Source organism: Procambarus clarkii, chromosome 81, assembly GCF_040958095.1.
Source record: "Procambarus clarkii isolate CNS0578487 chromosome 81, FALCON_Pclarkii_2.0, whole genome shotgun sequence".
Lineage (NCBI taxonomy): Eukaryota > Metazoa > Arthropoda > Malacostraca > Decapoda > Cambaridae > Procambarus > Procambarus clarkii.
The window spans coordinates 20592093-20618195 of NC_091230.1; the positions used below are offsets into that span (position 1 = coordinate 20592093).

General features: G+C 42.3%; 1 protein-coding gene across 6 annotated transcripts; it reads right to left on the bottom strand.

Moving 5' to 3' along the window:
* Window positions 1-1026: 1026 nt before the first annotated feature.
* On the bottom strand, window positions 1027-25249 carry LOC123773011 (uncharacterized). Of its 6 annotated transcripts, XM_045766483.2 has the most exons (16): window positions 24021-25228; window positions 17460-17667; window positions 16395-16672; window positions 15295-15484; window positions 14657-14686; window positions 14392-14442; window positions 13038-13076; window positions 11098-11136; window positions 10566-10747; window positions 9233-9312; window positions 8309-8484; window positions 7932-8073; window positions 3876-4051; window positions 3291-3470; window positions 2714-2896; window positions 1027-1610 (listed from the first exon to the last, which is right to left on the bottom strand). In XM_045766483.2, the coding sequence occupies exons 2-16, from the start codon at window positions 17526-17528 to the stop codon at window positions 1362-1364; spliced, it is 2064 nt and encodes a 687-aa protein (XP_045622439.2). In that variant the 5' UTR covers window positions 17529-17667; window positions 24021-25228; the 3' UTR covers window positions 1027-1361. The 6 variants fall into 6 exon arrangements, with proteins under 6 accessions (XP_045622439.2, XP_045622443.2, XP_045622440.2 ...); XM_045766487.2 differs by lacking the exon at window positions 14392-14442 and having other exon boundaries at window positions 24021-25249; XM_045766484.2 differs by lacking the exon at window positions 11098-11136 and having other exon boundaries at window positions 10566-10765.
* Window positions 25250-26103: the final 854 nt, after the last annotated feature.

Sequence of the window (26103 nt, forward strand, 5' to 3'; positions counted from 1 at the left end):
AGCACCACCAGGTACCAGCACCACCAGGTACCAGCACCACCAGGTACCAGTACCACCAGGTACCAGCACCACCAGGTACTAGCACCACCAGGTACCAGCACCACCAGGTACTAGCACCACCAGGTACCAGCACCACCAGGTACCAGCACCACCAGGTAGCAGCACCACCAGGTACTAGCACCACCAGGTACCAGCACCACCAGGTACCAGTACCACCAGGTACCAGCACCACCAGGTACCAGCACCACCAGGTACTAGCACCACCAGGTACCAGCACCACCAGGTACCAGCACCACCAGGTACTAGCACCACCAGGTAGCAGCACCACCAGGTACTAGCACCACCAGGTACCAGCACCACCAGGTACCAGCACCACCAGGTACCAGTACCACCAGGTACCAGCACCACCAGGTACTAGCACCACCAGGTAGCAGCACCACCAGGTACTAGCACCACCAGGTACTAGCACCACCAGGTACCAGCACCACCAGGTACCAGCACCACCAGGTACTAGCACCACCAGGTACCAGCACCACCAGGTACCAGTACCACCCGGTAAAGCAAGACATGAACCATTGATCCACCTGTAGACAGCTTTACACCAGACGATGGCGTTCTTGGGTCATGCGTCACGCAGCCGCTGCTCTATCATCGATCATCATAGCCTACCAACACCTTATTTGTAATATTTCCATATATTTAACACCCCGTCTCGTTAATTATTAACCATATTAAGATTATTAATGAACGACTCAAGTGTTTATCTAAACACAAAACTTGCCTTTTTTTTGCTAAAGCTTCGTAGACCTACTTTACTAAAAATACGTTTACTAAAAACAGGCAAAAATAAAATGGTGAAAATAACAGCACTAATACAAATTAAGAATATCGTATTAAAGCGTAAATAGACATTTATGGAACGATAGATGCACAATTTTATAGCACCATGGATACAGTGTATAAGAGAAGTGTCAACAAGCAAATCAGGAATTCAATACAACTTGTCATCACAATACTTTATTGTTCATTTTCAAACGTGTTAAACTACTAATATACAGATAACAATGCACATTACTGTCGATAAACGTTCTCAAAAATATAATATACAATATATCACCTTCACACATCACAATGTATTACAACAGTGTATTACAATTCTGCGCCGCTGAACTTGCTTCTCTAGCCTAATCCGTTAAAAAGCCGACGTATTAGTACAATTTTAAGCAGCTTAATATTGACGTTTTCTATACATCGGCCACGTTTGACTAGGTTGGTTAGTACGTTTCTGGTTAGGCTAGAAAGGTTGCATTCTTTACGGAGTAGCATATCTAAAGAATAGGCTGGCTTGTGATACATATATATCAGGGGGAAACAGCAGCCACATACTTCGACGCCTTCCGGGACAGGTTCAGACCCAAGCCGATACTTGCACTCAGATTCTCTTCCAGTTCAGCTGGAAAAGGGAATGTCGGATCCGGGAAGAATGTGTTGAGGATCTCGTTCATCTTACTAACGACTCTATCGTCCACATGCTGGAGGTTAGTCTCCATGTAGTCCACTCCGCCACACTCCTCCAGCATCTCCTTGATGGCCTCCACGTTGTCATATTTCTGGAAGGGAAGGGAAACTTTATTATATTTTCATACTGTTGTTTGTTGTTGTTTGATAAGATTCGCTAACACGGGCTATGGTGAGCCCGTTTTTTTTTACTCTGTGTGAAGTATGACTGTTTTAAGTTGGGCTAAAATTGGGCTACTAGTAGTGAAACTACACTTAATTGTAGAGAGCTGGGTCCAAGAACTAACTTCTGATACTGTGATTTACATATTTCTGGAAAAGAAATTGAATTAACAGTTCAAGTGAACAAATAACCCAAATCATGCATTTGAAAAAAAAGGAATGGCGGCTTGGGTCCGTCCTGGACCTTCAGCAATTCGTGATTTGATAAGAGTCCAGAATGGACTTAAATGCCGTCACTTTTCATATGATTCCTTGAGGACAGGAAGCCTGTGTATCTATATACTTCAGGCTCAAATCGGGGTCTTCTAAGGTCGAACCACTGACCCGCCCAAGGATGCAACCCCCACACAGTTTTCTGACTCCCGGGTACCTATTTACTGCTAGGTGAACAGACGCATTAGGTGAAAGGATCGTGCCCAATCATGTCTGTCCCGCCCTGGAATCGAAAACAAAGTCAACTGAATTGTGCTATTGTTTTCAGCCAGCTATTGTACCTTAATCTATGCAATTCAAGTGGAGATTGGTTTTGTCTCGTTGATATGGACAGTCGAAACATTGCATAATCATCACCAACACAGTTCGGATTATTTACATTCCAGTTTGATATCAAAAGGCTTGTACTTTAGCCTGTGTGAAGTAGTTAGGTTTGGTGTTGGGCTTAGAATTATAAGGCAAGTCACCGCGGGAGGCCACTACAAGGGATTACTAACCAACCAGCAAGTATATTTTAGCCCTAAACGGAGTAAACTTTACTCTGTATACTCAATTTCAAGTATACATTTGTAGTTCAGGACAAAAGTAAACATTCAGTATACAGACACCGATAAATAGAATATACCTCTCTTTGTATATATATATATATATATATATATATATATATATATATATATATATATATATATATATATATATATATATATATATATATATATATATATATATATATATATACATGCGTGTGGTATAAACCTACCTCCAGAATGTTCTTAATTCCCTGAGCGGCCACCATGACAATTTTAACATTGTCAGCCAGCAGGGAGTCGACCAGGAGCTGGAGCCCTCCAACCTGCAGGAGCGCGTCCATGTGGACCTGTGTCCCTCTCTGGGTCATGTTGGAGAGCGCCCAGATCACCTCCTTCTTCACCGACACCTCATCCTGAAGGAACGCAGCAGAGGCCAACACTTAGCAATAGCTCTTGCAATATAAAATTATATATGAGAATGGGAAATTAATAGATGGAGAAGGGTGAGTTTGGATTGACTAGTGTTGTTAAATATAATTTCTAAGTGACATTGATAAGTACCTCAACTTAGTGTGTGGGGGATGTCAGAGACTATAAGCCTATACTTCAGAATGAGCATATCTGGGAGATATAATTCAAGCCCATTAAGTGTGTGTCGAAAACGGGCGTTCAGTTTTTTGTTTTTATTCAAATGGAAGATAATCATACTGATGATTTACTTATTATTTCTTTACCGAAAAATTCCTTGTTAAAAAATATATATATGTTTGCCGCGTTGAAGGCTTAATGGCAAGCACATTAACTTACCGTCTGCACTGCTTGCATGAGCTCGTGCAACATGCCGGATTTGATGACCGCATGTATTTGTTTACAAGTGCCGGCGAGTATGTTGGAGACACTCCACGCTATCTCCTTCTTCACCCTCATGTTGGTGGAGAGAAGGCGAGAGTAGACGGGAAGAACCCCAGCCTCCAGAACAGCGTCCGTCTGGAAATATCACACCTCCATACAACCACTCTATAATCCATTTTTTATTTTTTTTGCGCTACCGCTCACAGGATGACTATGGAGGTGCACAATAAACTAGTCGCCTCCGGCGACAACAATCACATCGAATCAATCCATTCAATCAAGATATTTAGACGTTCTGGTGATTCCCAGACGCTGGTTCAAATCACTCCATTTCCTCAAAATGATTTTCATTGAAACACGCCACTGTGTTTCATTGTGAACGGCTGTCAATGTTATCATGACAAACTATATTATGTGTAGCTAGAATGTGGGAGTTTCTACTCGTATTTCCCTGTGGCACAGACCAGATCCTGCGCCTGTTACATAGACCTTCCCCCCCACCCACCCCTGTCCCCAGTGCATACACTGTAGCGTCCTTACCTCGAAATCTGTGCCGCTGGTGATGATACCGAGAGCTCTGACAGCCGGATGGACCACCTTCCGTTCCTGGGAACTGAGGTGTTGGACCAGCAGGGGAATAATGCCAGCCTCCACCACCTGGTGGATGTACTGGTTGCCCAGGTCAGCGTAGTAACTTATCGTCCACAGAGAGTCCACTGTAACAGTAAACATACTCAACGTAAATATGCTGGGTTAGTTAACGCTTATTTATTATGCACCCTATATCTATCCTGAGGGAGGTAGTGGTAAAGGTTACAAAGGTACATACTGGGCTCAGGGACTGGACGCCCCAAAATCATATCATTAAGTTACAGTGTTAGAATGCGATCACTATCAAAACTGAGATAACTAAACCTGGCTTCTGTGCATGAGGCTTGCCTGAGCCGGATTCTTCTGTGTCTTATGCATTTTGGGTTTATTTGTTTTAATTGTTTTACCCCCCCTGTGTCTTTCCTAATTCGCGATTTGAATGTTGCACGATGATGTGTGGTCGTGCCTACGTGCATAAGGGTGTTTGTTTACTAACAATTAGCCCTGTCTTACAACATTGTTGTGTCTAGTGTCTTGCTTGTGGAACGTCTTCCATATGTTGGAGGTGCTGTTACTGGCGTATGTTGTCTATGTCGTCTATGTGCCTCATCGCTGTGTTATCTCTTGTACTCTGTATTACTTTTTGCATGAGTTAGTATGTCATGTTTGGTTGGCTTATGTGGGTATACTTATCTATTTATTACTAATTTGTCTTTGTTTTGTATATATATTTTTACTGTACGTCGTCCCATAATGTTTTGCGACAAGAGAAAACTGTATAATGACCGTGTTTTGTTCGTGTTTCTTGCTTTGTTTTATGCCTGGGTCTGCCTGGTTGGCTAGGCTGTGTTGTGTATCGGCCTCAGTAATTTTGTAGGTCCTTTTTCGTGTGCCTGTAAACTGTTTAGTGTAGTTTGTGTGTGTGTGTGTGTGTGTGTGTGTGTGTGTGTGTGTGTGTGTGTGTGTGTGTGTGTGTGTGTGTGTGTGTGTGTGTGTGTGTGTGTACTCACCTAGTTGTGCTTGCGGGGGTTGAGCTCTGGCTCTTTGGTCCCGCCTCTCAACTGTCAATCAACAGGTGTACAGATTCCTGAGCCTATTGGGCTCAATCATATCTACACTTGAAACTGTGTATGGAGTCAGCCTCCACCACTGACGTATGTGTACACACACACACACACTGTGTGTGTGTGTACTCACCTAGTTGTGCTTGCTGGGGTTGAGCTCTGGCTCTTTCGGTCCCGCCTCTCAACCGTCAATCAACAGGTGTGTGTGTGTGTGTGTGTGTGTGTGTGTGGGTGTATGGTTTTGTCTTGTCTTGCGTGATGATGCTTGTCATTCATTATTTAACCTTCTTGAGGTTATCTTGAGATGATTTCGGGGCTTAGCGTCCCCGCCGCCTCGATCAGGCTTCCTTTTTGTTATATATCCCCAGGAAGCAGCCCGTAGCAGCTGTCTAACTCCCACGTACCTATTTACTGCTTGGGTGAACAGGAGCATCAGGGTAAAGGAAACTGCCCATCTGTTTCCACCTAAACCGGGGATCGAACCCGGAACCTCAGGACTACGAATCCGAAGCGCTGTCCACTCAACTGTCAGGGGCCCCCTAGTATATATTTTCTGTACATTTATTAATAACAAAGAAACAGACGTAAGTTGTTGTGACCAAACTGTGTAAGAGTGATAACCACGTCCCCCCCCCCTCACACCGATAGCCACGATAGCGTCACGGTTATCTGTGCTGGGAGCCATGTTTTAGTAAGTATATTGCTAGGCAATTGTTCTAGCATATGTTATCTTGAGATACTTGAGGTTATCTTGAGATAATTTCGGGGCTTTTTAGTGTCCCCGCGGCCCGGTCCTCGACCAGGCCTCCACCCCCAGGAAGCAGCCCGTGACAGCTGACTAACACCCAGGTACCTATTTTACTGCTAGGTAACAGGGGCATAGGGTGAAAGAAACTCTGCCCATTGTTTCTCGCCGGCGCCTGGGATCGAACCCAGGACCACAGGATCACAAGTCCAGCGTGCTGTCCACTCGGCCGACCGGCTCTGTTGGTGCCACCAGGTGCATAATGATTGTTGGAATGTAGCTGTAGTGGGCTAAACAAATCCCTCCAAGAGTGTAATGGAAGTAGAATATTCTCCGAGGACTAGTTACCTCGTAACTAGTGGTGGTGCCAAGTAACTAGTGGTGGTGCCAAGTAACTAGTGGTGGTGCCAAGTAACTAGTGGTGGTGCCAAGTAACTAGTGGTGGTGCCAAGTAACTAGTGGTGGTGCCAAGTAACTAGTGGTGGTGCCAAGTAACTAGTGGTGGTGCCAAGTAACTAGTAGTGGTGCCAAGTAACTAGTGGTGGTGTCACGTAACTAGTGGTGGTGCCAAGTAACTAGTGGTGGTGCCAAGTAACTAGTGGTGGTGCCAAGTAACTAGTGGTGGTGTCACGTAACTAGTGATGGTGTCACGTAACTAGTGGTGGTGTCACGTAACTAGTGGTGGTGTCACGTAACTAGTGATGGTGTCACGTAACTAGTGGTGGTGTCACGTAACTAGTGGTGGTGTCACGTAACTAGTGGTGATGTCACGTAACTAGTGATGGTGTCACGTAACTAGTGGTGATGTCACGTAACTAGTGGTGGTGCCAAGTAACTAGTGGTCGTGCAGGGGTGAGAGCTGTTCCTAGAAAAAAGACTGGCTCCAAGACTGACTCCAAGACTGCCTCCAAGACTGGCTCCAAGACTGGCTCCAAGACTGGCATCAGTAACACGTCCTGGTAAAACTTGTATGTGTACTTTATACTACGGAACCTTAAAATATTGCTGTGCCATTTTTAAGTTGTTTCAGTAGTTTATGGAGATGGGGGATTATAGTGATATGGAACACTGATTAATGCAAGGATTGTGACACACAGGGACCGATAGTGTGAAACATTTCCCTGTTGACTGGTAACTGTCTGGTCTGGTTCCAGCCCAAACGTGGCTTCAGTTTCCATAGCAACAGCAAACTATTTATTATTGCTATTTATTAAACAAAAATGAAGGGGGGAAGGGAATTGTCGGGAAAGCGCCAAGCCATGACGACTATATAGCACTGGGAAGGGATCAGGATAAGGATTTGGGATGGGACGGGGAGGGAAGGATCAGGATAAGTATTTGGGATGGGACGGGGAGGGAAGGAATAGTGTCCAACTACTTGAATGGTCGGGGATTGAACGCTGACCTGCATGAAGCGAGACCGTCGCTCTACCGTCCAGCCCAAGAGGTTGGACGCTAGTTCCTCACTTTGTGACTATAACTTCTGTTCTTATTTTGTCGTTTACAAAGTCCTAAGTAGGACTGATTTACGTAATTTGGGAAAGTATAACTGCTCAAGACCTTCCTTGTTACGTATCTTGTAAATTGATGGCGATCATAGTTATCAATTAGATCATCAGGGGCAAATGGGGGGGGACCTTTGACAAGCCGCCAGCTTCCTGTCCTCGTCGAGGCCACTAATGTTAGTGGTCCTCAGGTAAATTCATGTAAATGATGGTTGTATCTAGAGTAGGTGTGATCGATGATTGCATTCGGCTTTGATAGATAATAATTAGTAATTCATGGTGACGGGGAAAAAGAAGCCAGCGTGTATTCATATACGTTAGGCTTATATCGAGGTCTCCCACCCCCCCCCCCCCAAGGTCGAATTACAGACCCTGCCCAGGATGCAACCCCCAACAAGCTGATTAACTCCTGAGTACCTACTTACTGCTAGGTGTTTAGGGGAAATTTACTAGGTGATAGGAAATACGCCCAACCAATTCTATCCCGGGATTCGAACCCGGGATTGTACTATACACACCATACTCACCATACACCATACTCACTATACACACCATACACCATACTCACTATACACACCATACACCATACTATACACACCATACACTACCACTCACCATACTCACTATACACACCATACACCATACACTACCACTCACCATACACCATACTCACTATACACACCATACTCACCATACACCTCAGTGTCCCTGTGAACCAAGAGGTGGTCCTTCTCAGCTTGAAGGACTCTGGTCTTCTCCTCCTCAGACATCATCAAGGGCTTAAAACGGAAGAGGTTGGAGATCATCCACGAGATATTGCGGACGAAGGACACCTGTCCAGGCATTAATCCACTCATTAGTTTACATGTCGCCAGTGTCTTACACACAACGGTTGATCAGGCTGACCAATACTTCGCAGGGCTCTTAACGAAGCAACTTGAGCGCACTTAAAATATATTTTCCAGTTATTTTACCTATTTTCCACCTTAAAGACGATCCCTCAAATACAGACAATTTCTCTACTTACCCTCTGAAACATACCCCGGTACCCCCCGGTACCCTACGTACCGGTATATCGAGGTTGAGGAGATCGAGAAGAGGCGGAAGAGCTCCGGCCGCCACGACCAGGTCCCGGTACTCAGCCCTGTCGCCCGCGATGTTTCCGAGGGCCCAGGTCACCTGCTCCCGGATCTCTATGGCCGCCGTGGTCACCAGGTGTACCAGGGGCGGTATGAAGCCTCGTTCTGCCTCACGCCAACACCGGTCGGGAGGAGACGAAGGAGAACTTGCTTTTAGAAAAGAATCAACAACCCAGCGGGTTTTCTTCCTATTGGGGGGGTGTTGTACATGCTGCTATGGCGGTATGTCCACTGATAGGATGAGTGGCGCTGCAGATAAACTCGCCCGGGCAAAATTGAATAAATCAGAAAGAGAGAGAGAGAGAGAGAGAGAGAGAGAGAGAGAGAGAGAGAGAGAGAGAGAGAGAGAGAGAGAGAGAGAGAGAGAGAGAGAGAGACAGACAGAGACAGAGACAGAAACAGAAAGGACAGATAAAGGGTTCAATAAGCTAATATCTTGTTCTAATCATCCCCCACTGTACTATCTGATTTAAAAATTACAATGGAACTATTATCTTACTGAGGATTCCATTCTATTTAATATAAATTTTAAATTCAACGTAAAATATAAACTGAACAGTACACGTAAAAAATGTGCCAATAACACAGAAACACAAAGTTATACAAACAGGCATAAGTGCAATCCCACTCCTCGAAACCAGAAATATAGCAAAAAACATTACAAACACACGAACATTAAAACAACGACCATTGAAAGCAGTTAACAAATATAAATACCAAACAGCCAATCATAACCAGCTCACAGACACATTAATACAAAAATAAATATTAATAAAATCATGACTTGGTGCCATAGTGATATCATCATCACTAGGAATAAGTCACCAGCCTTAGCACCAGCAAGACTACATACCAACCACAACCTCGGCATCACTGCTAGTGCCAGATGAGATGTTGGTGATGATCCAGGCGGTCTCGAAGAGCAGCGTGAAGCTGTAGGGATGAAGAGTGTGAGTCTCGCCTCTCCGGAAGGAGGCTTTGTGCGGTGCTAGGAGGGTGAGTAATGGTACTCATGATGTGTGGAGAGTGAGTAGTGGTACTCACGAGTGTGTGGAGGGTCAGTAATAGTACTCACGTAGTGTAGAGGGCGAGTAATAGTACTCACGAGTGTGTAGTTAGAAATAATACTCATAAAATGAGGAGTGTGAGTGATTGCACTCATGAAGTGACGTAGCAAGAGTGACAACGGGGGGGGGGGGGGGGGGGGGGTATAACCTAGAAAGTTCCCATCATGCACCAGAGGACAACAGCACTCCCTGCTGTAGTGTACGTGTATATATACAACAATGTATACCTTCGTATGTACAACAAAAGTATTCACCTGCTGAGGATAAAATACACTGATATATCCGAGTCAAAATATAACAATAGTGTTACATTTATTTTAGTGTTTATTCCCAGTTGTGAGCTGCAGCTCATACTCTACAGTCTACACAAACCTCTACAACTACAGTAAAGTATAAATAACCGAACCATCACACGAAAGGAAAGCGACGACGTTTCGGACCGTCCTGGACCCTCGTCAGGTCGTCACTGAGGAAATGTGGGTCGTCACCTCTGTTTACTATGTGTGGGTTAGGGTTAGCTTTCTTCAGTAGAGAATAAATTACGTTATTGTGATTTATTCTCTACTTTAAAAGTATTACCAAACACTAATTGAAACTAATCATTTGTTGGAAAAGCCTGTGTTAATACATATGACTGAGGATTAAGTTGATATATGTAATAAATGAGTCTACCTATAGCCTACTGGGTACAAATTCACACTACTCCTTTTGAAACAAAAAAATTATGTATAACAAAGGCTTCCACCAATTGGTGCTACAGGTTAACAATATTCAAATGTAGGTAACCACTGTGACTACGTTAAACATGGCTCTTTATGACTATATGAACTATGCTCCTTGGAACCAACAGCACAATGCGCTTAAGTGAAGGGCATGCTCCTTACATCACACCACTGGTTACTGTTTTTTCCACGGTTTGTTCCCCCGGAAGAAATCAAATGGATAATGACTCGCATATACCGTAATATAATTCATTACGTGAAGTCTACACTCAGTCAAGCCTCGCATCGTCTCCAACAAGGCCACTAGGCTACATCAAGCTACCTATTGCATTCTCGCCCCACGACTCACAGACTACACCTTGGGATCTCATCCTAGGAACCACAGACTATATCTTACTTCTCCTCCTGAAGGTTGGCCATGGCAGGAGTCAGTATGTCCGCTTGAAGAAACTGTTCAATGGGCGGAGCCGTTTCCATGGAGAGGAGTCTCCTGGCCTTGGTGGTGGCCACCAGCCTCGTGGCCAGGTCCTCGCTCGCCATGTCTGACACTATCTGGTCAAAGTCTTCCTTTTCGTGAGTCTGTAAAGGGACGCAGGCCTGGAAATAACAGGTGACATTCAACATAAGTGTGTCGTAGTTACATTCTGTGATGCCATATGAGAGGGAAGGCATGCAGCCGGTTGTGAGGGGAAGACACAGTCAGATGTAAGGAAACACAGCCAGGTCATTTTCTAATTGTTAAAATTGATAGATCGTTACGATAGCCTGGGTTAGGCTAAGTTAGTGTATGTAAGGTTAAGCTAAATTGGTCTTAAAATCCGTTGGCGAACCATCATGTGTCCGAAGTGACCTGTAGACACAAAGGAACAGCAAACTGCTTGCATCTTTGCACACTGTTTCAGGTCATTATATACCTGTTAGCGCCTTACCTTACTGTCAGCCCGAGACTCCGGGGCATCACTAGCAGTCTACGAGAGAAACAACATATTAGTGAACGCCTTGGGTAGCACTGAGGTATACCTGTTAACAGATAGTAGAGTGTGAACATGATATGGTGTTCCAGTCATTATTCAAGTGTATACGGTTATTCGCTCAGCAGCCGTAAGGGCCACTGATTAGCTAAACATTCTGGCAAGACAAGCAAGAAAATGACAATGGCCTTTGAGCTTTTAGAGCCAAAGGAAATGATACCATAGGAATCACAGGCAAGACATATGGTTTAACATGAACGGAGGAGAAATCAATGACCCAATGAACAAATCCACAAGGGCCGTGACGAGGATTCGAACCTGCGTCCGAGAGCATCCCAGACGCTGCCTTAATCGACTGAGCTACGACAGTCTGGGCAGCGTCTGGGATGCTCACGGACGCAGGTTCGAATTCTCGTCACGGCCCTTGTGGATTTGTTCATCACGCAATTGTGATTTCTGTGTGTAATCAATGACCCAGTTAGTATGGGGGAGTATACAATGTGGTCACCATTCATTAGGGAACGTGTATTGACGTTTATTTGGAGGTGAAGGAGGATAGTGACCCCTGAACATCCAAGAAAGAGAAGGGGAGGATAGTGATCCCTGAACATCCAAGAAAGAGAAGGGGAGGATAGTGACCCCTGAACATCCAAGAAAGAGAAGGGGAGGATAGTGACCCCTGAACATCCAAGAAAGAGAAGGGGAGGATAGTGACCCCTGAACATCCAAGAAAGAGAAGGGGAGGATAGTGACCCCTGAACATCCAAGAAAGAGAAGGGGAGGATAGTGACCCCTGAACATCCAAGAAAGAGAAGGGAAGGATAGTGACCCCTGAACATCCAAGAAAGAGAAGGGGAGGATAGTGACCCCTGAACATCCAAGAAAGAGAAGGGGAGGATAGTGACCCCTGAACATCCAAGAAAGAGAAGGGGAGGTAGTGACCCCTGAACATCCAAGAAAGAGAAGGGGAGGATAGTGATCCCTGAACATCCAAAAGGGACAAGGGAAGGTGGTTAGTGACACTTGAACATCCAAAAGGGACAAGGGAAGGTGGTTAGTGACATTTGAGCATCCAAGAGGTTTGCTAATATTTCGTGTTTATTTAGCAGTAAAAACTACAGCTTCCAAGACGCTGCATCCTGGTATTTAAGGTGATGATAATAATTCGTGTTGTCAAGGACAGGAATCCTGAGAAGAAACTTGCCAGACCGTTTCTGTTCTGTCCGGGAATCGAACACGGGATGCCCATTATAGTGAGTCGAGAAGAAGGACGAAACATAATTTTATGAAAAGCCAAATAACAATCCTTAGACTATCAAGTAGCTACGACACAGATACACTTGATACAGATAAACAAAATAAAATATATTTCTTCTGCTTCGTGTTTTTTCCAGGTTACTGAGAGGTCATTTATTTGTTATTCTATGGACCATGAAATGCACTAAAAGCAAATGATTCTTTGTTTTTAGAAGTCATTATTAGGATGAGATGTTATGGGTTAGTTAACATCCATATAGCACAGTGTGAGTGTCTCAATACCATGAATAGTTGCATAGTCAATATCCAACAGCGTTCAATGACAGCATGAACCACTGTGATGAACTTACCTACATAAGAGCCATGATAAATGCCCCATGTCCTCAACAAAATTGAGTGAACAACTGCAGCAATTAGAATAGATTAAAAGGTTCACTAGTGTTTTATGAAGAATAGGACTCATCGGTATTACAAAAGGTACATGGCAGTAGCATCGATATATGGCAACAGTGGTTAACTAAAGATTAACATGGTAAAATGACGTGTGTTAATCTCCCTAAAATCAACGTAGGTAACATCCACCAATCCCTAATACCTATGAGTCGATTAGGAATAGTTTGTCGTAATATTTAGAAACTCACCTCTGGCCGCTTATTCGGTGATACCAGCTCTGTATCCGGCTGCCGAAACAAATGTATTAGTCAGTAACCACGCTAATTAAAGGAGGGTGTCCCAAAAGTCTGGCCCCAAAGGCAAAATGAAAATAACTAATTAATAAATCGATTGTAAATTAAAATTATATTGTCATATACTTGTCCTATGAGGCCAAACTTTAGTGACACCCTGTGTATATATATTATGGTTGAGTCTACTTGACTTCCATCTGCATGTCACAAGAACAGGAGCTGGTCTGTGTTCAATCAGGCCGGGGGGACGTGAGACCAGTTTTCAAATCTAATATTCAGCCCATTTTCCGAATAGACAGTACGTTTTAATGCTAAATGTAATAAGTACAATCCTGACTATCGGCATAGTACATTAATACACTTAATCGCCAGCATTGCACCAAAATATTGTGAATATTAGAGTTTACCTGAAAAGCTGTATAGAAAATCTTAACCTAACCTAACCTTGGGAGTGTAGGAGGACAAGCATGTAAATAGCATTTACTGCTTCTTAATTACAATTAGTACTTAACCTATAGCTACATTGATATTATAATTTTATAAATCTAATAAAACAAAACTAAAGTCTTTCAATAAATTATGAAGTAACTCAGGATATTTTCAAATTTTGTATAAAATCTCTATTGTTTAATAAAACTGAAAAAGAAATTCTTTATATTTAAAACTTGTGTATATCGAATTAAACACGAAAACTTCAAAGTAAAAATGCTGAGTGTATTAACAGAAAATAAGGAGAATATATGGGGAGGTAAATGTAACAGCACAAAAAGTATATTTATGTACTATGCAGACAGTCAGAAATGTACTTATTATATTTAGTATTAAAACGTAATGTCTATTGGTTGGAAGGGTTGCAGCATCAGGTCTCCCTTGAAGACTGTAAGTCTTTGTCTCAGAGGATTCATTTTCTCAGAGCTATTAAATTATATGCTGTGTAAAATGTATTTATGTATGGCTTATTCAAATCAATAGCGGAGCATTTAGTGTACGATTGTTCCAATTTTGTATAATTTGTCCAGGGAAGAGCATCTGGGATGTGGTCGGTGTTCTTGATGGGCAAACTAAATGTTGACCATTTGTTGAAAGCCTATGATAAAGATGCATTTTGGTAACAATCTACAATTACAATTATGGCAGTCAACATACACCCTATTCTTTATATCAAAATATTTAAGAGTATTATCAAACCTCACTCTACATTATGATATACAAATTGCATTAAGATATTATAAATAACACATGAATTCAATCAGATTAAAATTTAAGAACCATTAAGCTATTGTTATTTAACCAATTTGCTAATACATACAGATCTACTTCCTGGAGGTTGAGGTTCGGCTCCAGGGGTCGTTGTGACAGGCTGAGGGAAACCACAAGAATATTCAAAACTAATAATAATCAAATTATACAACAACAGTTCGTACATAACCATGGATTAATAGGCTGCATGTGGTTAACAAATCAAGCTGATGATATCTAGTATAGATACATTATATTTATTTATATAAGCCACTGCTACAATGTAATTAATTACCTTATAAATACTATGATTTCCGTGTAGTATAATGACTTACTGTTTTGCGTTTTCCTGATGGTGGAGTAGCCTAGGACGGGGGATGGGGGGGAACAAATATTGAAGGATCATTTCCATATTTAATTGTTATAATCATATCACAAATATATACATGTATTTTAACCGAGTTTGAATTTACTCTTTTGATATATCAAATATGTTTGTTGAATTCTTGCACCAATCCGCAGATCCTGATGTTGCAACTACAGTGTTGTGGTCACTGTACAGCTTTTGCATTGCTCTGTTTTTAATTACTTTCTTAATCTGTGATGGATTCTGTGGTATGTAAATGTCTACATTTCTTCTCTTAGTTACAAGTTTTACAGCTTCGTCTGCAATGTCATTTCCTATTATTCCCACATGATTTGGCAAGATGTTACTGAATACACAGCTCCATTTTCTCAGTACTATATCCAAGACTAATTATCGAGGTGACACAGTATAATAGATGAAGTCATTGTCAATATGCTAAAAAAATTATTATAAAGCTGATACTACGCATTTATGTTGACAATTCCGTTCTGTTGCAGTAATTCTTCTCGGACAGCTTTGCTTTTAACTCCAACGACACCTGACACAATATTCTTAAGTCACCTAGAAACAAAAATTAGGTTTGAGGTTGAGAGTATATTGTCATACCTTACGATCTTCTGAGGATTCCGAGGATGTATTCATGTTGTTTTGTCTGGCGTCTTCCGCCCACTGGTTGACGGTGTGAGCGTCCTCGTATACTGGCGAAGGTGGAGAAGCCATCTTTGTTTCATATTGGTTGACGTTATCCGTCTGCCTTCTGGTCTCGCCAATGTTTGGCAGCGGGGTGCTGTGTGACCTGCCAAGATTTTACATTTTAAATTTAAACTTTTCATGATCAAGGAATATCTGAATTCCGGTGGACATGATTAATAGATGCCAATTACTTACGAAAGACTGGCGCCAAATCTAATCATCAGTTCTCTGTTTATTTTATATATTCCCGACATCATTATGACAGGTGATATAAAATATATATTGCTACCGTGAATATTTGCGACCCTCTGCAGCACAAGAAACATTATCACCTTCACTATATAATTTATTGTATCGGGGACAGGCAGCAAGTGTATATATATGCCTGTTAGGCTAATATCGAGGTTAAAAAAACTAATTTTTAACGGATTGACACGTCGAGGGAACAGGAATCATCATCAATATCTGTCTGGTGTAGAGCAACCTGTTTATACCGTTACCTTGCGTTAATGTCGGGGCTCAACGTCCCCGCGGCCCGGTCCCTGACCAGGCCTCCTGGTTGCTGGACTGGTCTATACTAACAACTTGTGCAGAAAAGTTGGACTGGCAAAACACAAGGATGTTCTGTGTAGTTAGTTTCAGTGAAGCTGTGTGACTCAGTATTGTCTAGGGCAGCTACACAGGTTCAGACGGGTCTGAATAGCTTAATTAAAACACAAAAATGTATTGCGTGTGACCTTTAAGATCTTTCAAATGCCATATGCTTGTGAACCTGAAACATTGATGTTTTGGTGTTGGGCTTAAGGCTAATTAGCCTCGGAAGGGTTATTAAGGCCATCACTATAGCACACTGACCAACCAGCAAATCTACTTTAGTCTAAACATAATACAAGAATTAAAAAGTAAAATACCAAATATCGTATCAAATGGTATCGTGATGTATGTAATATCTTTTTTATATAGATACATGATTATCTATATATATTATCGGCGGGGGCAGAAGTAATACTAACGCCATTGGGTAGATGGAGAGTTTGGGCAGCTTGACCGTGGCCGAGCGCGCCCGCGCTGACGTTACTGAGGTCTTGGAGGACCTCTGCTGCTGCTCTGACCTCTGCCGCTGCTTCATGTACCTCTCTCCTGAAGACGTGCTCCTGCCTGTGTCACGCCGGAACACGGCGTGTTCATGGTCATGGCGGGTGCTGTCGTCGTCAGAGGGAACGAGAGGAGGGAGCCTTACAGAGGTGGTGAGAGCTTTGAGTTGGGCGCGCCTTGCTTGAATGGAGTCCAGCTGTTGGTATAAAACTTTATGTCATTTACAACAATAGTAGTCCAGTCCCTGACAGCTTCTTCCCCGTATCAACCTACCCTGGGCCAGATTCACGAAGCAGTTACGCACGTATTTACAAACGTGTACATCTTTCCTCAATCTTTGACGGCTTTGGTTACATTTGTTAGACAGTTTAAAAGCATGAAAACTTGCCAATCAACTGTCGTTATTGTTATAAACAGCCTCCTGGTGCTTCGGAGTTCATTAACTGTTTAATAAATGTAAACAAAGCCGCCAAAGATTGAGAAAAGATGTACAGGTTCGTAAGTGCTTGCGTAACTTCTTCGTGAATAGCCCCTGGTTTTGTGCCCTAGAGAGCGACAACCAGAGCTCGACTCCATTGTCTCCTGAGACTGATGGATGCGTACTACTAGTCCACTTGTTGGCTGTTGAAGGAGTAACACTTAAATTGTATAGCTATGAACTTTGTATAATTGTGCGTTGCTAAATATGGAGAGGAAATGATGCCTGCAGAGAATGCTTCAACGAAGTCAAGAGACCAGTCCAATGCAGGGATATTAAACAGATCTAGTCATGGCTAGATCTAGTCATGGCTGTCTGTTCAGTACAGACAGACCTGTCTGTACTGAAGACTAGAGTAGGAGTCAACAATTGATTCTTAAAAAAATAATTAAAGACTGATATTTAAAGTGAACTTTAGTAAAGAACAAAGCTCCTTTACGACACACACCTGCATGTGAGGGCATTCATTCCCGGCGACGCTAAAAGAGGAGGTGAAAGTACTCACATCCATGTCCACATACGAGGTATTCATGGTGTACCGCCCGGTGAGAGGCTGAGGGCCCGGTGACTCCATGGAGGCCCTGGTTGAGTCTACGAGGCTGTACTGGGAGTCTATATATGTAGGCGGGCTAACTAGCCCCTCTGGTCCTCTCACTGTGATCCTCAGCCTCTCCGCCTACACCCATGGTCTGTCTCGTCTCTACGTACCGAGTCTGAAGAGGAAAACATGGAAGGGTATATCTTTAAACCAATGTTTTAACCCTATACAAATAATTTTATTGTATGGAATGAGATACATTCAGTAGAAAGACATCAGCTGTGTTGTTTTGATGAGGAATAACTGTTGACACGTGTTGGAGGAGCTATGGATTTTCTGAATAGATTAGTGATATGATGTTCTGAAGATCAATGATGGTGGCTTATATGATGGGGATGGTGATGTTGGCTAGGAGGACGCGGAGTTTGGCTAGGATAACACGAGGCTAGGATATGATGTGGCTAGGCTTTACGCTTCGCATGACTAAGTATAACATGGCAATACTTTGACAATACTTTTGCTTTTACCAGCAAAAACTTTGGCTCTTGTTATTAAAGAAAAGTTTTCACACATTGTATCTTAAATTAATACCCAAGACAAAACATAAAATAATTAATGTATACGAATGATAACAACGAAACAAGGTCATATTATCTCATAATTTTCTGACCAACCAACTAGTACTGAGCATGACCCGAGACAATATAATCTGTCAGTATATCATCCCAACCCCAGCTCATGCTTGCCCAAGCTGCATACTCAAAGACACATCCACAAATTTTAACATATTGTGTAATCAAAAACTATATTTTTTCATATATAAATTAATATCTTTATAATTTTTGTGTATATCTAGGCTTAGATTAGATTAGGTTGTGTCTTGACCCACTATAACATACAGGATGGATACAATGTTCTAACACTACTCATAGGAAGGGTATGGGATCGACTGCTGTTCATGGGAAGGGTATGGGATCGACTACTGTTCATAGGAAGGGTATGGGATCGACTACTGTTCATAGGAAGGGTATGGGATCGACTACTGTTCATAGGAAGGGTATGGGATCGACTACTGTTCATAGGAAGGGTATGGGATCGACTACTGTTCATAGGAAGGGTATGGGATCGACTACTGTTCATAGGAAGGGTATGGGATCCACTACTGTTCATAGGAAGGGTATGGGATCCATTACTGTTCATAGTGAGGGTATTGGATCGACTGTTGTTCACAGGCAGAGTATGGGATCCACTACTGTTCATAGGAAGGGTATGGGATCCATTACTGTTCATAGTGAGGGTATTGGATCGACTGTTGTTCACAGGCAGAGTATGGGATCCACTACTGTTCATGGGAAGGGTATGGGATCGACTGCAGTTCATAGGATGGGTGAGGGGCGCATAATAATTGAACTAAAACCACCTGGAAGGAGCAACAGCGTGACGGACCATGGTCTATAGTCAGCTTGTCACGGTAATAATATTACTGTCGTGAGGTCGCGCTGCCACGATCTAGACGTAACGGCATTACATTAGGTGAAATCAATAAAACAGGCAGAGTTAACAAGGCGGTGTGCGGGCGGCACATTCTCGCTTTCTGCAGGACGAAGGTTGCCTGCTGATAGAAGGTTAAAGTGCACTCCGACATGGTCAATATTAACACGGCTCGTTATGTTGAATAGCATTCTGTATGTGTTGATCTGCTCTGCTTACCTCCCTCCTTCCCCCCCTCCTCTCACTCTCTCTCTCTCTCTCTCTCTCTCTCTCTCTCTCTCTCTCTCTCTCTCTCTCTCTCTCTCTCTCTCTCTCTCTCTCTCTCTCTCTCTCTCTCTCGCACTCTCTCTCTCTCTCTCTCTCTCTCTCTCTCTCTCTCTCTCTCTCTCTCTCTCTCTCTCTCTCTCTCTCTCTCTCTCTCTCTCTCTCTCTCTCTCGCACTCTCTCTCTCTCTCTCTCTCTCTCTCTCTCTCTCTCTCTCTCTCTCTCTCTCTCTCTCTCTCTCTCTCTCTCTCTCTCTCTCTCTCTCTCTCTCTTTCTCTCTCTCTTCTCTCTCTCTCTCTCTCTCTCTCTCTCTCTCTCTCTCTCTCTCTCTCTCTCTCTCTCTCTCTCTCTCTCTCTCTCTCTCTCTCTCTCTCTCTCTCTCTTTCTCTCTCTCCTTTTATATTTTTTACTTCAGGAGTAGACGATTTCTCCTCTTGCCAGGCCACTAGCTTTCCCTTAGGTCATGTTGTCTTACTCTCCGCTGATGTTTCCTATCGCAAATTACTTTACAACCAGGATTGGTGCCTAGTCAATCCGCCCTGGGTTACTGCGCACGCATGTGCGTGTGTGTGAGACAGATGTCTATATCAGGATTTATTTATTTATTTATTTATTTATTTATTTATATACAAGAAGGTACAATGGGTTTATTAGAGTACACAGACTTAAAGTTTTACATTCTTGTAAAGCCAGTAGCACGCATAGCGTTGCGGGCAGATTCTTAATCTAACATAATTTTAAGAAGGCAATTTCTAGAAAAATTTAAAAAAAAAACAGGTACATTGTAAGAAAGTATAAAAATACATTGTAAGAAGGTATAAAAATGCATTTTAAGAAAGTATAAAAAATACATTGTATAAGAAATTTGACTGAAAAAAGTACGTACATTAAAATAAATTTAAGAGTTATCCACAGGTACAACCCGCGATTCTATATGCTTCCTAAACAAAGAGCGAAAGAGCTGTACAATTTGAGAAATTTTTAAAACAGATTTAGCCTAAACAAGATAACCTGAAGCCTGATTTAGCCTGAACAAGATAACTTAAGATAAACTATCCTTGCCTATATATTTTCCTACGGCGAGGAATGTGCTGAGTGGAGGTAGTGTGCATGTTTTTTTCTATTGTGGGGGAGAGAGGGGAGACATTCTCTTCATCACTCCCTCCTGTCCGCCCCCCCCCCCTCCCACAGAACCATCCCACCCCCTCTCCCACCGCTCAATAATGATCACTGACGCAAATACATGACTTTTCTCGCGACCTCTTCCATCCTTGTTTTTAAGCTTGTGTTGGATGAAGTTATGTATCGGCTTTAAATAACTCTTTTTTCTTCCCTGATAACCTGTTGTGGAACTTGCAAGATGTTTTGCGACACAAGCAGCGGAGGTACAGGGCGAGGCCCAGGTGCAATATAGCATGTATATTGTGGGTAGGAACTGTATTAGGCTACACAAATTGTATCTTCGAACAGGCTTTCGCGAATAAGGTGTAAATTTGCACACACACACATACTCACCTTGACTCACACTTACCCTTACTCACGCTTACTGACCTCTCACTCATACTGACCCTCACTCATACTGACCCTTACTCATACTGATCCCACATCACCAACGGTGAACTCTTGAAAATTTACTGATCACTTTTCTCAATAACATCAGTCATTCCCTAATCCAAATTTGACTCGAAATATTTGTTAAAGACCTACCGGTACCTATTCATAATGACACACCATCATTCAACTGGTGTATTATACGTGTCATGCCTTCGTCTCTCACGTGCGAAACACGTAGGTGACGTGAAAGCCAAGGAGGACTTAGCAAACATGTAGGAAAAATACCCAGCAAACACTTACTGAGTGCGAGATCTTACGTAGTAAAACAAGAAAGACTGTCAGAGCATGCAACACAAAATATAAAGATACATACATAATGGAAATATCCCAAGAAAAGCAAATTTAGGACAAAATCGGAAAAAATATCCTACACGGCAACAAGCTGGAAAGACAGTGTGTATGTATGTATGTGTGTGTATGTATGTATGTGTGTGTATGTATGTGTATGTATGTATGTGTATAAAGTATAAAGCTGATCAGAATTGCATTTCACCATTATAAATTCACATTAATGCATTCATAAATCTATGTATCTATGTATTTACGTATATAGCTGAGCCTAACATTTTAAAAGCACTACGATCACCTTCTGTGGTTGTTCAATAAATCTCTGGACTGTATGTTTGACAAATCTTTCACCCTGTCCATGGAGGACAGAAGAAAATGTATATATGCTGGTTAGCATTGTAAATGTGTGGCCACGTCTGTGGTAGAAAATAATAACAATAAAAAAAAAGTTCTCGACATGAGGCTGTATGTGTCAGTGTAGTCATTTATAGTGACAAGATTCGTACATATCCGCTCCAAACCTCCCCGGTGGTCTGGGTGTGAATACTGTTTAATGAAGCTGACCCTTTGTGTAAATCATGTATACTGGCTGGTTTGTTCCAGAGATGCGCCCTCGTCTTCTGGTCGACGACCGGACCGCGGGGGCGCTAAGCCCCGAAACCACCTTAACTTCAAGGTCGTCCTCTGTCACCCACTCCTCCCCGCCCCTCGTGCGAGTACATAGGTGCGCACCTTCAATTCGTTCATGTACAGAAGACTGGTTTACAAAATTAAAAAGAATATAAGCAAATGCACAAAATAAACAAATGAGCAATGTGGTACACAAAACGTAATGTTTACAGCTGACCAACATCAGAATAATAGCACACAGGTATGTGGGGATCATGAAGCGGCAGTGGACATTTATAACCCTCTACCTAATACCAAGAGGGCAATGGAGGAATATGGAAAAGGAGGGGGGGATGGCAGTGGCAAAGAGGTGCGACGACTAAGATTCTAACACTTGGAGATTTTAATCACTGGTAAATAAACTGGGTAACGAAGGATTCCCCCACGAAAGTAATGAAACACGGACAGCAAAGCTGGTGGAAGCAACGAACAAACACTTCTTGAGGCAACGTATCACGGAGCCACCAAGAAGAGGGGAAGAGGACGCTTGAAGAAGGAAGGGGAAGAAGGGGGAAGGCTTCTTCCCCCCTCTTCTTGAGGGGAAGAAGCCAACCTACAAATACTGCAGTGGAAAAACGAATTAGAGGGGAAGACCATAAATGAGATGATGGAATTCATAGTCCGGAAATGTGGACATTATAACGGAACAGTTTATTCCGCTCAAGATTGAAGTGAAGGATAAAAGCAAAGCCCTTGGTAAAATAGGCATTCTAGGTCAGATAAAACAGTACCAAAAAGGCACTGAAAAATACAGACAATTTGGAATGGAGGACAACAAGGAAGCGAAAGATAGTAAATCAGCAACTTCGAGAACAACATATAATACCACAAGGCCAACTAAAGCTGCTTCCTGACCAAGAAAACAACAGTAAGAGATCATGCAGTTAGGTTGAGAAAACGAGGGAACATTCTCACAAAGCTACAAGGTATGTGAACAATTCAACAATAAATTCCAGAAAGTCTACAAAGCACAACCAGTGTAAATACCGAGGGGAGAGCCGACAAGCAGCCAGACTCAACAGTGGAAAGAATAAGTCACTGAAAAAGATATAAAACAACGTGGAAGAACTAGATGCAAACAAAGCAGTAGGGACAGACCTAATATCACCATGGCTACTTGAAGAGGCTGCATATGTACTTTGTCTCCCGTTAATGAGTCGAAGAAACCATGTAGAGAGAACTGGAAGAAGAAATGGAAGCCACCTCCATCCACAACTTCAAAGTAGATTTAACAAAGAACTCGATCGTCATTAGTTAAAAAAAAATCTCACTCGGTACAAAAAACTAGTAGCCATGGGATTGAGAGCTAGACCTTACACCCTCATAATCATTGATAGGTAAGCACAAGCGACCTCCCCCCCCCATCCCCCTCACGAACACGCGCGCGCATGTGCGCACGTGCGGAATATACACATAAGTAGATAGAAGAAACAGGAGAACCGTGTCTGATACACTGCATTATGGCAACTGACAGCTGGTAAGGCGGGGCTCAGTGCTACCGACTTTAAGCACTTTTAGGTGAGAACTGAAAGACCTAAACAGGAACTCATGTAGAACATTAAACACGCCAAGCCGCTTCTAGAGTATGTAGCACCAGCATGTAACCCCACCGTCCGAAGCACAAAAAAAGATCAAGCTATATATTTCAAGACAAGTGCTAGAAGTAAGAGCGCTGAGCTATGTGGACAGGTCATGTAAACGCATCTAACGACACTAGAAGACAGAAGGACAAGATGAGACATGATCCCATCATATTAAATACGAGAATAGACGCAATGAAAAAAAATAGAACGAGGGGCATAGATGGAAGCTGACTCAAAAACGAGAAAATACTCATACACAATGTGGGTGCTAAATGAAATTAACTAGGGATAGGTGGCGGTGGAAGTCACTGCTAATCATAGCTTCAAGACCAAGTATATCGGGTGATATAACTATGTCAAGGTACATAAATAATACAGTTTTTCTTGCATAGGCATAAATTATTATAAGAAACGAGGCTATGTGGTCAAAATAAGGTGAAAATTACAGCCTAGCTATATGCCTTCTCTAACAAACCCTCTGTAATGTAACAATAAATTTTTAAAATATAAAAATGTGAAATATTACACCTCAATTAAATTACCGAAAACTTTCATCCTCGAAGAACATGCAAATTAATAAATAATCTAAACAAACCCAGGAATACATTTCGCAGCTTACCTCTACCGTACCAACCATGTGGCATTTCACCACATGAGGATGGAGACCAGAAGACCTTATCTGCACCACATGTCAATAGCGGGTCCCTGCCACAGCTTCCTGGCCTCACAGAGCACAGCCGAGAGTTCCTCAGGTGTAAGGGAGAGGCAAACTGAGGTGAGGTATTGACTACACGTGTTCCCTAGGAATGGTGGTTGCTAGACGCCACTCTCACACAACAAACACCGCTGCCACTCCACGCTAATCTCGGCACATATGTACATTCATACAATAAAGTTGCATAGTAATATAAGCAACTTGCGAACAACTTATTAAACATAATAAGATGCTTCATAACTAGCAAAATAACTAAAGAGTATTGTTCGGTTCTTCTATAATGAACAACCTCGTCGAATAACTATATACCCACGACTATATATTCATATTTATCATTTCATTACCATATGATACTTAAATTACACTTATAATCAACTGTTTTATTTTATTTGAGCGAGTGCGCTGACGCTAATTAATTATTCGAGAACTAATATTTGTGAAAGATAGCCTAATCGATGTGCGGGGGGGGGGGGGTTCATGCATACTGTACGATGGTAAGGTAATTCCTTACCCACCTGACACCGATACCATAAATCCCTCAACATGGCTGCCACTTTACATACATTTACCACTTTACTCATTGCTTGCCACTTTACACTTTACAATGAATTTAATTCTCACTTCACAAGCCAATTCCCACGTGTCCTGTCTTCCCACGTCCCCTGGCTATGGTATCCTGCGTCACGACTAAGCTCCCCATGTGTCCTGGCTCCCCATGTGTCCTTTTTAGCTATGTCAGTAAGGATAGGATGTATGTTTCCTGATGTTAGAGGATTGCTGTCAGTTGACAGCTGAGAAGTTTATGAATTTAAACATGTTGATGTTGGACACTCAAATATTTGTCAAATTTTATTAGTTAGGTTAGCTTTTGTTGTGGCATGAGTTGAATTGTGGGTTTGGATACTAAACCTCGTGATTTTTAACAAATTAACAAGGTTTACTAAGTGCTTGTGCGGGGGGGGGGGGGGTTGTAACAAACTAGGCTGGTTGTAAGAATTATCCAGAGTGGTTTATCGATAAAAGAGAATGGGAAGCTGGGCCCGTGTGGTGACCCGGGACCTGACCCCTAGGGAATTCGCGGTGAAAATAATCGACGCCTTGTTCATAGTTTTGTATAATGAACCATCTTATAGTATTCAGTAATTTAGATAAATTAGCCTTTATTAATTTTGTATTAAAACTGTATTGTATAATATTCCTGGTTATAGTACCAAGAGTATTCTAATTATTAGGAGATTTGAGTTAAGTCACCATCAGTGACGTCACGAATCAGATCTAAGTTGTAAGGCGCGAGTGACCGGCGGTCATAGGTCATCAGAGTTGACATGTCCACTATTTTCTCAAAGTTCAAATAACCATTTTGGTGATCGGGAACAGTTCTGCCGTTAGATGCTTGTGTAATTTAACTTCAGTAAAATAATTCAACCAGTCTGGATCAATTAAGTACAACAGAGGTTAATTGTTATAACTTAAACCTTGCTAAGTAACTGTAAGCGATGCGGAACAATACAATGCTCTAGTTTGGGGAAGATCAGAGAGAGGAGAGATCAGTGCCCTGGAAACACAAACCGAAACTGTCTCTTATTTTCCGCATATTAAAACTTGTAATAAAGTTGTTACATCTTGGCTTAACGTGTTTATGACGTATTAGAACGTTGTTACAACTTGCTATATTGGTTGTTATAACTGGTTAGGTGGTGGTAAAACTTGTTCGAACGTTGTACCAACGTCGTAGTTTCGGTGTGTGTTTGGCGGGTGTGGACTCCAGATCAACTGGGGGAGGTCAACCCATCTCACCTCTCCCCCAAGACCAGCCCAACATCTTTAGCAAACCCTCTGAGGTATAGTTGCTATTGTTATTTATAGGGATAGTCAACTCATTGCCGTTCAGGTCAAGTAGGGAGTGTTAAAGTGACAGGGAGTGAACATATTTAGATTTTGTTTTAGTTTTCTTTTAATAAATTAATTAGTTAATAATTTGCATTTT